The sequence below is a fragment of the Taurulus bubalis genome (genome assembly GCF_910589615.1).
Source record: "Taurulus bubalis genome assembly, chromosome: 12".
Classification (NCBI taxonomy): Eukaryota; Metazoa; Chordata; class Actinopteri; order Perciformes; family Cottidae; genus Taurulus; species Taurulus bubalis.
Window position 1 is genome coordinate 24,297,640 of NC_136600.1, and position 14,890 is coordinate 24,312,529.

At 42.4% G+C, this 14,890-nt stretch overlaps 1 protein-coding gene across 1 annotated transcript in view; it reads left to right on the forward strand.

The window, feature by feature from the left end:
* Positions 1-14,890, forward strand: part of triob (trio Rho guanine nucleotide exchange factor b) — a gene marked incomplete at its 5' end in the record, with an annotated part of 92,963 nt that overhangs the window by 42,794 nt on the left and 35,279 nt on the right. Inside the window, 9 exons of the mRNA XM_079227369.1 lie at positions 1,113-1,304; positions 2,675-2,806; positions 3,355-3,585; positions 4,895-5,017; positions 5,205-5,396; positions 7,249-7,418; positions 8,329-8,503; positions 12,711-12,906; positions 13,323-13,489. Coding sequence (XP_079083495.1) covers positions 1,113-1,304; positions 2,675-2,806; positions 3,355-3,585; positions 4,895-5,017; positions 5,205-5,396; positions 7,249-7,418; positions 8,329-8,503; positions 12,711-12,906; positions 13,323-13,489 — 1,578 coding nt within the window. The remainder of the gene's footprint in view (positions 1-1,112; positions 1,305-2,674; positions 2,807-3,354; positions 3,586-4,894; positions 5,018-5,204; positions 5,397-7,248; positions 7,419-8,328; positions 8,504-12,710; positions 12,907-13,322; positions 13,490-14,890) is intronic.

Sequence of the window (14,890 nt, forward strand, 5' to 3'; positions counted from 1 at the left end):
CCGTTGTGATTGAAACAAACAAACTAAGAGCCATAATAGGCTCCAGGAGCAGTAATTGAATAGAATAATAACAGGCTGTTAACACAGTTGTTAATTAGCGTTTGCTGATCCGTGCCTATCTACACGAAACAGCTTGGAGCCCATATATTAAAAAAAAGACTGAATGATAAGAGGCAAATGAGTTTCTTTTCATTATTCACACGGGGTATGCCTCCCAAGTGAATGACTTTTTAATGCCCACAAGTATGTGTGTGTGTGTGTGTGTGTGTGTGTGGCGGAGTGGTAGTTTATGGCGAGGGTGCATGTATTGACTTTTATTCTCCCTGATATTACTCACTGTGTATACGTTAATGTGATCGCGGCTACAATATTTCACAAACACACTCTGATTGCTTCGTAGGAACACAGCCGGTCGAGCTGGTTCCACCTTCACGCATCATGGCAGCCAAAATTAAACCACAACAATACCTGACAGCCTGTGAATTTACCTTTTGCAGAATGCCCAAATACTAACATTACACAGAAAACATTGTTGATATGAGGCCTACTGCCATGGCCCTGCTGATGGAACCGGCCTGGAACTGGCCTGGAACCAGGCCTGCCAGCTGCCATGTCCCTGCTGATGCCCCTTCTCTTCACCTCCTTCTGCTTAATGGATCGTGGACCATGCCTACTACTCATTATATGAATCATTTCTGTCATATTCATGTAATGTGCTGTAACTCCGCTACGTTATTCATTCTGGCCACATGACATCTATTGCTTCTGTCCATCTGGGGAGAGGGATCCTCCTCTGTTGCTCTCCCTCAGGTTTCTTCCCCTTTTTTCCCTGTGAAAGGGTTTTTACTATCTTTATTGGGGGAGTTTTTCCTGATCCGATGTGAGGTCCCGGGACAGGGATGTCATGTGTAAAGCCCTCCGAGGCAAACTTGTATTTGTGATGTTGGGCTATATAAAATAAACTGAATTGAATTGAGTGGGGCCTCAGGTCAGATCTTTAGATTCAAACCATTGGATGTTCAGTCATTTTTTCCAGTTTATTTCATTAAAAGCCATTCATTTTAGTATGCATTTTAATCGTTGCCGTCTTCCTTCTCTTGCCTCGAACACAGAATGTGTACGTGAACATCAATCGGATCATGTCGGTAGGGAACCGGCTCCTGGAGTCGGGCCACTACGCCTCGCAGCAGATCCAGCAGATCTCAGGACAGCTGGAGCAGGAGTGGAAGGCCTTCGCCGCGGCGCTGGACGAGCGCAGCACGCTGCTGGAGATGTCTGCCAGCTTCCACCAGAAGGCTGACCAGGTACGGACAGACACGCTGATGCACAAAGCAAACATCAAGCACGGCTCTGATGATGTCACCAGACAAAGCTGAGGAAACACTGACATGCTGTGCGTGACAATGCGTGTGTATTCCCGTTTAATTACACTACAAAAAAGGAATTTCAAGAAAGTAAAAAAAGCCTTGTATCAAGAAAATAAGTCATATTTGCCCAAAAAAATGATTTTTGGCTTATTTTAAGAAATCTTGTCAAGCAAAAAAATCTGCCAATGGGGTAAGTTTTGTTTGCTTTGATATAGGATGATTTGATTGAATATAAGAATGTTTTGCTTCTTTCTAGAAGGGCTGTTTTTGCAGTGTATGTACACAAAAGCACATGGACATGTCCACATATGCTCAGCCTGCACACACATTCTGGGCTGAAATCAAGTTTTTAGGTGGAATGGAGCGTAGATCTACTCTTTTCTGAATAGTTTAGTGTCCAAACCGTATGATAGTTTTATCTTTTATCTAAAGAAAGTAGATTTAAAGTGAACGAGTGGTAGGAAACGCATGTGTTGGCTCCACTAGAATGTGCAAGCACTAAGCTGCTTTCTCCCTATTAGACGTGAAAGAGCATTTCAAAGATCAATACTGCTCTCCAGCGTTCTGCTTACGGCTGCAGTAACAATGCATTAGTTAGCTGTTGGCACTTATTAATTGCTGAGTGGCCTCTTTGCGGTACAGTTTTTGATGTTCAACATTTCCTTGTAAGTTATTGATATTTAGTTTTCAACAGGGGACAGAGCGGCGTTACAACATTAGTTATTGTATGTTTTGATTACCGTAACTTGTAATCAATTTATCCAACAGTTATTGATTAAGACTGTCTGCCATTGGACAGTCTGAACAGTCTGAAGAGTCCCAAAGCAGTTATTATACAAGTATGTTCAGTTAGCTCACGGCTCATGCTCAGACATTCTTCTTTCCTCGTGGAGTTGGAACATACTACATGCTACATTTTGCATCTTACTTAGTATGATTAGTGTGTTAGTATGTCATTTCAAACAAATCCATACACTTTTCACATTCTCCCCTTCCTAAAACAGAATAATACGAGCTCACTGCTCTTTTCTTTCTTGAACTTTCCCTTCCGCTCTTGCTTTATTCTTTTCCGAATTCCTGTTTCCAACCACAACAGTGTGGATGCCAAACCTTTATGTCGAGTTAGTTTTAGCTGGCAGACAATCAAGAGTCATCTCTTTGTGCATACTGAACAGAAAACAGTGCTAACAGCATATATGATAGAATGTTTAACCCTTTATGTTGCTGTGTGCCTGTATATATCCAGCATAAGAAAATCTGTGTCATACAATGTGTGTATCATGTGTGTGTGTGTGTGTACTCCCCAGTATATGAGTAAAGTGGAGCCTTGGTGTAAGGCATGTGGTGAAGGAGAGCTGCCCTCTGAACTCCAGGATCTGGAAGACACGATCCACCATCACCAGGGATTATATGAGCACATCACCACTGCATACTCTGAGGTCAGGACACACACACACACACACACACACACACACACACACACACACACACACACACACACACATACCACAAATATATATGCAAATATTAATGTCACCTCCGCAGAACACAAAAGAAGACGGGTAATTATTCAAATGATGTATTCAAAATATACACTTCATTAGAATACAATATATGTAGTAAAAATACATTTGTTTTGAGTTATATTTATTTACAATGGAAACACATGGTGTATGCATTGTGTCTAGGTAAAACCAAAAATATTGTAAATATTGTTAAAGGTATATATATATATATATATATATATATATATATATATATAACAAAAATATGTAGGAAAAAAAAGATTCTATTCCTTTAAAATGTCTTTTTCCAAGTCAAAATAAATGTAAAAAGTTCCATTATTAATATCCCTATATCATGGGAAAATATAAATCAGATGAATGTGTTCTTTTTTGTCAAGCTGAGATTTATCAGATCACTTCATTATTCTCAAGTGAAATACTTGAAGTCCAATACGTCAAAAACTACCTGTCTCTTTTCCCAGGTAAGCCAGGATGGGAAGTCTCTTTTGGACAAACTGCAGCGACCTTTGACCCCAGGGAGTGCCGATTCATTAATGGCATCGGCGAACTACTCCAAGGCCGTGCACCACGTCCTGGACATCATCCACGAGGTGCTGCACCACCAGAGGCAGCTGGAAAACATCTGGCAGCATCGCAAAGTCCGCCTGCACCAACGGCTGCAGCTGTGCGTCTTCCAGCAGGACGTACAGCAGGTAAGAGACGAGTCCCGCCGCACGGACACCTGCAGCTCTGCGGCCTCTGCAGACGCACACGGCTTCATTGGCCACGTGTGTGTACTACACACATGCATGGAATTTGACGTTGTACCTATGTACATATTATATACAAGAGAAATAGAAAAAAATGACATTAAAGACAACAGAGTCTGTACACTATAAAATATATTGAATAATATATATGAACTTATTGAGCTTTTCACCAGGCTTGGTTTCCTGGAGTTGGCTCAAGACATTTTGGTAGCACTTTATAATAAGTATTAAGCACACACTATTTAGCATTAGTAAAGCATGAATAGCTTCTTTTACTCGCAACAGTACACATGTATTCTGCATCGATAGTTCATCAATATGTTAAAATGGGAAATCGCTCAAACATCAGACATTACTATTTTGAATGGTTGTAAAGATCCAAGAAGCGTTTGTTGTTTTCGTTTCACACTGATCAGCAGAAGGTGTGATATTAAGATACAGGCTAATATAATCAGCTGCAGCTTCTTCAAAGCCTTTTTTCTTCACTTCCTCCTGGGTTTTCAGAGTGAGAGTCTCTCTCTCTCTCTCTCTCTCTCTCTCTCTCTCTCTGGGTGACAGAGCTCTTAGATCCAAACTTCTGAGTTGGTGTATAGTGTCATCTCTGCGTTTCTACCCTTCGGGCATGATCTCTCTCTCTCTCTCTCTCTCTCTCTCTCTCTCTCTCTCTCTCTCTCTCTCTCTGTCTCTCTCTCTGTCTCCCTCCTCTTCCATCCACTCTTTCATCACCCTTTTCTCCTGGTAGCGGTTTCCATGGTGATGCAATTTACTGTCACATAAAGTGTCGAGGGCATTGTGTGCGCGTGTTCATACGAGTGTTTGTCCCATCAAAAATATTCTCACAGAGACCTTGAACGCATCACGAAAACGCCCTTTAATTACCCCACATAGAAACAGATCCACTATGGCCATCTGTTTAATAGATAATAAGGTAATTATGTCCACAGATTTATAGCTAATCTCATCCTCAGTGTAAATGTTGACACTTTGCTCTGCTCTGGATTTGCTATTAGGCAAAAACCTAATTGTCCACAGTTGTGTAATTTAAACATGACAGACTGCATATGGGAGAAAAAGAGTAAAGAAAGGGGTGAGGGAGAGAGTGATGACATCTACAGACTACGTAATATTAATAATCTGAATCACGCCAGTCAATTGCACCCCCTACTGCTCGGAAATTAATACTGCATCCTCAATGTACCATAGTTGTTAAACTGTGTGCATTAAATGTGTGTGTGTGTGTGTGTGTTTCAAGGTGCTGGACTGGATAGAAAACCACGGCGAGGCCTTCCTCAGTAAACACACTGGTGTCGGGAAGTCTTTACACAGAGCCAGGGCTCTGCAGAAGAGACACGAAGACTTTGAGGAGGTCGCACAGGTGAGTTCTCCTCTCGGCATCACATGCACAAGCATGCATGTCTGAAAGTTGCAAAACGTAATATCAAATGTTCAATGAAGTCGTCATTAATAATGTGATCTAGATTTGAAGCTGCTGGTCCGAGACCAATGCAAAACTGACGAGGTTTCAGCGCCCATTTTAAAGGTGCTCCACGTTGACGTTTCAGAACACCTACACCAATGCCGACAAACTGCTGGAGGCAGCAGAGCAGCTGGCCCAGACCGGAGAGTGCGACCCAGAGGAGATCTACCAGGCGGCCCACCAGCTCGAGGACCGCATCCAGGACTTTGTGCGGCGCGTCGAGCAGCGTAAAGTCCTGCTGGACATGTCGGTTGCTTTTCACACACACGTCAAAGAGGTGTGTGTGTGTGTTTGCTCTCCTGTGCTCTGCTCTCCTCAACCCACATTGATTCGACTCATCTGTTTTGCCCAGAGCTAAAGTTTACGCTACTAATAATGCATGAGCCACTAGCTGAGGAGGTAGAGGGCTTTTCATGTATTGATCACACTGGCGGGAAGAAGCTCGTCATATCTTGGTCCACCATGAACAGCTGACTCATTAGTCATGAGTCATACTTTTATTGACTTGGTCTAACAATGAGTTGCGGTTGCAGGCAGTTATTACTGTGAGAAAAAGACATGATTAAAAAGCCAGCAGAGGGTTCAAACCTTCACCGGGACTTGACCGTCATTCTGATAATAAAAGGACATTTTTAATTATTTAATTTGCATCAAGATGATTATGATAGTAGTGATAATGATTCTAACAATTGGCCACTACCATCTATGTTAGGACTTTTACACGGGCGTTAAGTGAGTCACAGTCATGTCCACTTGACTGAATTCATTTATTATATTTCTGGAGTGTTATATATAGCTGAAATGCCATCTAAGTTTACTTTTTTGCATTTATCATTATATTTTTGCCAGAATATCAGAATTCTCAGAATATGAGATTGTGTGTGTTTGTGTGTACGGTTCTCTGTGCAAACATTGGTGCGTTCCCTTCCTTCTGTTGTGCAACCTGCCTTACTCACTATTCAATTTCAGTGAGGAATATTTTAAAAAATATTAAGAAAAGGCAGGGAATCAGTACTTGCTTTGCAGCCGGTATGCTAATTACTGCCCCGCCCCCTTAATTCCTTTCACAGTGTTGAAAGTCAGACATTGCACATCTTTGACTGTCAAAATTGACCCACACTGACACGTCGCTGTTGCTCTGCATTTGTTAACACTACACCCTGTTTACACAAAGTCATGGAGACATCAGAGCCGTGGTGTTATTAATGAAGCTCGTCTTCAATGTCCATATGGACGAATCTCCTTCCTCCCATCTGTCAGCTCACGCTGGTGCAAGCCGCTGTGCGTGTGTGAGAGCCCTAGTGTGTGTGTGTGTGTGTGTGTACCTGCTTGTCGTCCTGTGTGTGTTGTGTGCACACGTGAATGCTTCCACCAGCTCTTCTAGCGGTTCGATAGAAGCCTTTGGGTGCAGGCCGGCATGTTGAGAGGCCACAAACGGTTCACTGTGGAGACGGAGCGTGAACTACGTGCACTGATGCTCATGACGTGCACAGATGAAGTCACTGCAAAAAGGCACAATCTCTTATTAATTTCTAATATTGTAAATAAATCTACATTAGTGACTAGTTTGCAGAGTGTATACCATGCTGCAGATGAAAGCCCATATTGCCTCTTCCTCCAAACACTGACAATGCAAGTCTCGTCTAAATCTAACATAAACTGCCCCCAGAAAACAGCCCTGTGTGTATGTGGTTGACAAACAGTGTCTATACCTTTATGCATGTCAGGTATGAAGTGATGATGGTTACAATACCAAACGTAGGCTTGTTTCTGAGTAGGCAGTGTGGGTGCCAGGGTCTCTCTCCTGCAGCCTGGGTGGTGTGCCAGGGCTTTGCTACGCTGAGCCAATTCAGCCAGATGGCTAATCTGTTACAAAGGTGACCATTCACAAAACACCAGCTTTGAGCAGAGCTGGTTTGGATTTTATTTCTGTCTCCGATGTTCTCTCAGTCCATTGTGTAGCCTGTCTATCGATTCCTCCATCTGTGTTTAACTCACCCGCCTCCTTCAGCATGTGTACTCTGTTCACAACAGGACTGTCTTTTTTCTTTCTTCCGCTTCTCCTGGAGGCGTGCGCTGCATGATGCCGTGTTTTAACTGGCTTGCCTTTTCCTGTCACTCACCGCTAGCTGTGGACGTGGTTGGAGGAGCTCCAGAAGGAGCTGCTGGATGATGTGTACGCCGAGTCGGTGGAAGCGGTGCAGGACCTGATCAAGCGCTTCGGCCAGCAGCAGCAGACCACCCTGCAGGCGACTGTCAATGTCATCAAGGAGGGAGAGGACCTCATACAACAGCTCAGGTGACCATTATGAACGCACGCTACACTCGGATGTGTGTGAATATACTGTAAGCCGACACGCATGCATTACATTACAGGGCTCTTATGCTCATGGAAAACCTGGAAAAGTCATGGATTTTTTTAAAATGGTTATTTCCAGGCCTGGAAAAGTCCTTGAATAAAATAAAATCCCCAAAGTTTTTGGAAAAATGATGTTCATGACGTTCATTTACGCTGAGTTTGAAATAATGAATATGCTTTTAAAAGAAAGAATATAAGCAGGCATACATACAGGCATCTATATACATGTGTATTCTTTTAATCAAACTATTGTCTCATTCATTTGAGTCACTTAAGGTTTACTGTATGCTTTGTATTCTCATTGTTAGTTTAAATACTACATTTACTCACTTCTTCATGTTTACACCCAGATTTCACTAAATGTTTGGTCATGAAAATTGATTTTAAAGTCATGGAAAAGTCATGGAAATTGAGTTTAAAGTCATGGAAATCCATCGATCAAAATGTGTATGAACCCTGACATTAAAACTTTAGTTTTATCCAGGAAGGTTTAGAGTGACAACATTACAACGACATTCCTGTATCACTGAAAACAACTTATTTCATATCAAAATGAAGGAATGCAAAGCCATGTGGCATAATTTGTCATTGTGTCTGTGATCATTAGACTATCATGTGGTGTTGAGGTGATGGGGGGGAAAGTGCTCAAGCTAAGGAGAAAGATAGAAGGGATTTTCCCAAACAGACGAAGTAAACCGAGCAAAACGAGAGGGGATATTTTTCAATAAGAACTAAATTCAGTTTTCTTTGAGTCCTTTCGCGATGTATTGGCAAAAACTTAGAGCCCCCAACTCTGACCACAAATGCACTGCACCTTTTTAAATCCTCTGCATTTCACCTCTCTCCACAGAGACTCGGCCATCTCGAGCAACAAGACTCCCCACAACAGCTCCATGGCCCACATCGAGAGCGTGCTCCAGCAGCTGGATGAGGCCCAGGGCCAGATGGAGGAGCTGTTCCAAGAGAGGAAGATCAAACTGGAGCTCTTCCTCCAGCTCCGCATCTTCGAGAGGGATGCCATTGACGTGAGTTAGGCGGGAGATGGAAGTTTGGTGCATGGGGATTATTTATTTGTGCTCCATCCTGCAAAGTTCAGGAAAAAGTGAGATTGAAGAGATGAAGTAGAGCGGTATGAGACGGGGTTTGAGGGTTGCAGAGGGGACCGTGGATGAAATGCATTGCCTTGCATGTATGACATGTGAAGGGGGAGTAATTGGGAAAAGAGCTTCACTAATGAAAAACATCAGAGGTGTGCTGGAATTTATGAACTTACATTCAGGAAGAAGGTGGTGGTGGAGGAGTAGAAATGTGGGAGTAAAGCAGAGCAGAAAGGTGTTTATGGAAAGAGGTGAAATTGAAATTGAGTTGAGAAAAAGGGAACGACGGATATAAATGTAACACATAACCCCTTTTTGTTTAGTTTCATTGGCCTTGTAGTTATTCTCTGAAACGCATAAAGATTAGTCACATATGACAAGCGACGCTCTGGAAAAGCAGAATGACTGTGACTGTGAGCTGATAGAGCGTTGCACAGTAAAAGAGAGGTTCATTCCTGGAGGGAGGAATCCTGCTGGTTGAATTCACAGCGATACTCTCACATGTGCTCCAATTAAAAAAGAAAAAGTATTTAGTTCCACTTGACGCGTCTCATCCACTGGCTCATTCCAATTTAGTCCCCCCCCTTCCCATCCAGCAATTGGCTGCATTGTATCCGCTAATTCCTTAATGTCCCATTGTGAGAGTGAATGCTCAACTGCTCCTTGAAGACATATTTGTTATGTTACTCGTGATGTTAGCAAGGCTGTCAAATCCGATTGGTACATTTTAATCACTTTGATGATCCCCGACTTTTCCCCTAGCGGCAAAAAAAATTGATTTGTCCAATACTTTGATACTCAGATGTGTTCTGCTTTCTAAAATCCATCAACTGCACATTTGGCGTGGTGTGAAAATATATGGCGTTTTATTTCGTGGCTTCTCGTGAATGTATTCTCCTCCACTGTGAGCGGATGCAAGTTCTGGGCTTTGGTTTCAAGTATTTCTGTCTGCATTGTAAAGTCCAAAAGACCAGATAAGTCTCGCATTAGCTCTGTGTGTCAAGTCAGGGAATGGTGGTGCATCTGCTAATCTCCCATGTTGAACACTAAAGTACGCCCACACACACACACACACACACACACACACACACACACACACACACACACACACACACACACAGACACACAGACACACAGACAGAGGATTAATATGACAAAGTGCTCGAGCATGAAGATGGGTGGAGGAAGCATTTGGCTCCCTCCACTCCCTACACACACACACACACACACACACACACACACACACACACACCACTCCCTCTTGGCTTGAATGGGGAGGTTAAGGTGAGACATACACGTGTCTCACAATGCTGTCTTCTCTGACGATAAGCTGTGTGTCAGTGCACACCCCAGAGGGGGAACCAGCATGGCCAGTAGAGGACTTGTCTCCATTATTTAGTTTCCAGTGTTGGCCGCTGAGGGAGATGGTGTTTTTGCACACAGAGGGCATTTTACTCAACTGCAGGAGGAGAGGGAAGCAGAGTGCAAACGACTGCTTGGTAAGTTCATATTCTGTTGCCAGACTTGTACAATTATAATAGTAGTTAGAGAATTTTTTTTTTTTTGCTAAAATAATTAATAAAATGTGCTTCTCCAGAAAGTTATGTTTCCATACAGAGGAAGTTTTAGTACCTTTTGCTAAGTGAAGCACTATCGTAACATGCTCTTATTTAGATACATCAATTAAATACATAAATTCATATAAAAATACTTAAAAGCCAAATTACCTCTTGTTCTTTTTGGCATTTGAGGTTTCATTAAAAACAGTGGGGCTTTCTCTGTTCTCACAATAACGACTGGATCTAAACGAATACTTGTTCATGGTGAAGCTGCATCTTGGAGACTGCTGGTGTTTGAAGGTAAACCTGAAAAAAAAAACAGATGTCATTGTCCACATCATGAGAATTACAGGAAAGCACAGTTTATCTTTCTCAAAGAACGACTCAAAGAAACCAAGTGGAGGAAGAAGTTATAGAAATCGAAGACTTTCTGAGATTCTGATTTGCTGAAATAATGTACATTATATTGCTTATTGTAGTTTTTGCAAATCTTTCACTGTAAAACTGAATTTTCAGTTTGCATATAATCTGTCCGAACGTGTGGAAGCAGTTGGCATCTATTCCCTGTTTTCCCCTCAATGTTGCATATGTCAAATAGCATAATCATACACTGAGCCTGCAGCAAACTAATGCATTGCTAATGGTATTGCTAATATGCAGCACCAACCTTTGTTGTATATCCTATATGTTGCTGCACTATGAGCCAAACCTCAGTATCAGCAGGATTGAGGTCTAGTCTGGAAGTACTGTACCTGAGAGATTCATAATTTAAAATAGCTCAGCCTGAGAGAATCATGTTCTCAACCAGATATTCTGTTTCATGTGCAGAATCTTCTTACTTGACCATCTCGTTTCTATTTGATCTTCATCAAAGTTACAGACATGCAAACATCAACATTTTTCTCTTCTGTCCCACATTCGATCTCACTGGACTTTCCTCTTTTCCACGTCCATTCACTTCATCGTTGGAGATGTTTTAACACCAGATAGCAGCGGGGGACTTGATGAGGACAGCTGCCAAAGCATCTCCTTTTCATTTTCATGCACAGATCAAATTTAACCACAGTTATGAGCGACTGCGTGACATATTCCCATTATGTACATGTAGCTCTCACAGACATCCAGTGGTCAGGGCATGGTTACTGACACGTTTGTTACCTTAGTTTATACGGTTGCAGAACAGCTGAATGTAGGACAGACTCGAGGTTCAAAACATGTCGAGAAAGTAGCCGAGAATGTTGAAATCTGATCCGTTTTGTCTTTCGTGAATCATGTTATGACCAAAGTACTGTGAATGTCCATCTTTAAGGTCTGATTCCAACCTACACCGGGTCCCAAATCAAAGTTTATTCGACCCCTTAGAAACCAGAAAATATAATTACCTATTAATGATTAATGACTGTACAATAAGCTCACATTATAGCAATTCAATAACATTTTTTTATTGCTCAAAATCTCTCCCAAAAAAACCTTTAATGGAGAGAAAAAGGGACGAAACCTTCGGGAGAGCAACTGAGGAAGAACAATAGATGTCATGTGACCAGAATGAACAACGTAACAGAGTTACAACACATTCAATGCATGTGATATAAATAATGCATATAATGAGAGTAGTAGGCATGATGGAAAAGTTACGACTACCAAAAATAATAGCAGCAATATAGTCTTGACAGTCTGACCTTTGACTAGAAATGAACTCAAATCTACTGAATGTAACCTCTCCTGCTGTTCTCGAGGTTGCTTTCGTTAACACTTCCTCCAGATGTCAGACAGTAAAAACCTTCCAGGAGCGGGCGTTCCCAACCGCACCGTGACAGCTATTATTGCGTCAATCAGAAAATTAGGAAAAACTGTAATAAAATACACTTGCACAAAAGGGGACATTGTTCTCAAACCCTGTTTAGTAACGGTCTTTCTTAAATAGAGACCTGATGCTCTCTTCAGGTACAGTCCGCTGGTCATTTAAAGAGATGGATGAATTCTCAAAGTGTAGACTAGACCGCCGCCAGAGTTTGTGAATAAATAAAACATTGACAGACATTGGATGGTGCCAGGATCAAGGTGCCCCCGGCGTCATGATTCAGTCTGCGTGGGCAGTCAGAGACAAGCACTGACATCTCAGTACATCTGCTTTACCAGCCATGCAACATCAGTGTAATATGTTATGTTTTTTTATAGTTCAGGGTGTTGGTCACGGTGATTAAACTGTCTGACTGGGGTTGCAAGAATGAGCTTAATCATACAAACAATGTGCATTATGGAATGGCTTTATAGTCCTTTTGAATCATGTTTGTAATACATCGTGTTGTCTTAGTGTAATATTGGGTTCAAGAGCAGTTCGCGAACTCTGTCACACATTATTTCATACAATATTTATCTCATATTTAATCTTTCGACTGTTAAATGAAGCCAAAAGGGCATGCTAAATTATTTTAAACTAGAAATGGGTTTTCATAATTGGGTTGATTGTCCCCCAGTCATTTTCGTGAGTGAGTAGAATGCCATTCTTCTTCTTTTTTTTATCTGAGTTGACCCTTCTTCCTATCTCCCTCTCTCCGTCCCTTTCCCCCTCTCAGATCATCTCAGACCTGGAGTCATGGAACGAGGAACTGTCCCAGCAGACGAGTGAGTTTGACACAGAGGACCTGACGCTGGCGGAGCAGCGGCTGCAGCATCACGCAGACAAGGCGCTCACCATGAACAACCTCACCTTCGACGTCATCCACCAGGGACAAGAGCTGCTGCAGTACGTCACGGAGGTCCAGGCGTCCGGTGAGTGAGGGAACAGGAACAGTAAGCACAGAGTACAAATCCGCCGCTCCCGCTAAGCTACACTCAGGACAATAATATTTACTAGCCCTGCAGCTAGCGTCACCACTGGCACACAATGCAGGATGAAAATGGGAGTACAGATGAGGATGCTAAATTTGGCAGAAAAGATTTGTGCTGAATTGGCGTTGTTTCGTCAGCTTTCAGTACATCAGCATTCCACAGTCTCCGGGGCTTTATGTTATTAAAAAGTACGCTGTTTATGCCATCTATGTAAAAAAAAAAAGTGGATAAATGAAATATATATTGTATACCTCTCCCTCTAAATACCTCTATTCAATACCCATTCAGTAACAGTACAGGCATTATGAAAGATAGATTGTTATCTGCAATATAATACAAATATGGACTGTGTGCAGGTGTGGAGCTGTTGTGCGACAGAGATGTGGACATGGCCACGCGGGTCCAGGACCTGCTGGAGTTTCTCCACGAGAAGCAGCAGGAGCTGGACTTGGCAGCGGAGCAGCACAGGAGACATCTGGAGCAGTGTGTCCAATTAAGGCATCTGCAGGCTGAAGTCAAACAGGTACGTACTGGAGAGAAAAAGACAAGAGGGTTTAACAAGGATAAACAACGACACCGCCTTAAAGCAGCGAGAGGGAAGTGTGCTGTAGGTCGGATCTTTTGCAGCCAAGAAAACAAGGCTTCATGCTTACGGAGGAATAACCGCAGGAACTCACAAGATGTGTTTTCCAAGTACTTGGAACACGCTTTATTGACGATAAACAACTGTTGCATCGGGCGTTGAGCGATTGGAAGTGGACATAGAGGGCGTGCACGTGCTCACAGATGATCGCTCACATGTGCTGTGCTTCAGAAGCCAACGCACCTCGGGCTATCTGCGGTGCCGAGGTCAAACCGACTTGTTGAAAGCCGGTCTGACAATGCACTGCTACAGCGTGCCATGACGTCACCGCAGAGTGTGTTGAAGTGCTAAGAGGCTGCACTATGTTCTGTCGGTACATGACCATGGGTAGATGACTCATCCTGTGTCAACAATCTCTTACCCCCCCCCCCCCTTCCTTCTCCCTCTCTCTTATTCGCTGTATTTCTGTTATATCTGTGTGTATCATTCTGGCTTTGGGGAGTAGTCAGAGCGATACAGTTCGGTTGGATGCTCGGTCAAGTTTTAAAGAGAGAGGGAAATTAATTGAAATTTCAGGACAAAAGATGACAAATGGGCAACTAGCTTTCTTATTTTTTTTGCTCCAGTAGCTGAATGTAATCAAGACAATTATGAGTTTTCAATGTAGCCTTTTGATGCTTTATTATTGTCACACCTACGCCTGTTATCACAGTGGTGCAGCCGGATGACAAAAGGCTTTATGTTCCAACTTAAACTGGAATAAACGAACGAACAAAAGTGGAGGGGGCAGACATGAAATTGAGACAAAAATAACAAAAATGATACGCAGAAAACATTTCAGAAGATTCACTGCCATTGTATTTAGTGAAAGATCTGACAGCAAGATGATAGAGTGATGTTATACGATGCCGGTGTTATTTTTACTCACCTACCCACAGAGGGGCGGTACTATATACGCACCCTATGCATGTCTGTGCAGCGCATGTGATTTATAAACCAGGATTGTCTTGTCTGGTTTTTAAGCTGGTGAATACATTTAAACGACTTCGAGCACACATCATAACTAATGTACATCTTAGTTGTTGTCTCAGATCACAGTGTAAAACACAACTAAACTGCTTCTGCCTTACAAAGCCTGGCTGTTATACCTCCTCCACCAAATCCTGTGAAATTACTGCCACCCTGTCAGACTAAAGTTAGACACAACCATAATCTGGTAATTGTAGCCTATAATATATATTGTAGCCTATGATATATTTATACATATCAAAGCCTTTCAATTCTGGCAAGTTTAAGAATAGAGATTATGGATAGAGCGATCATAAAAGCACTATTACAGTG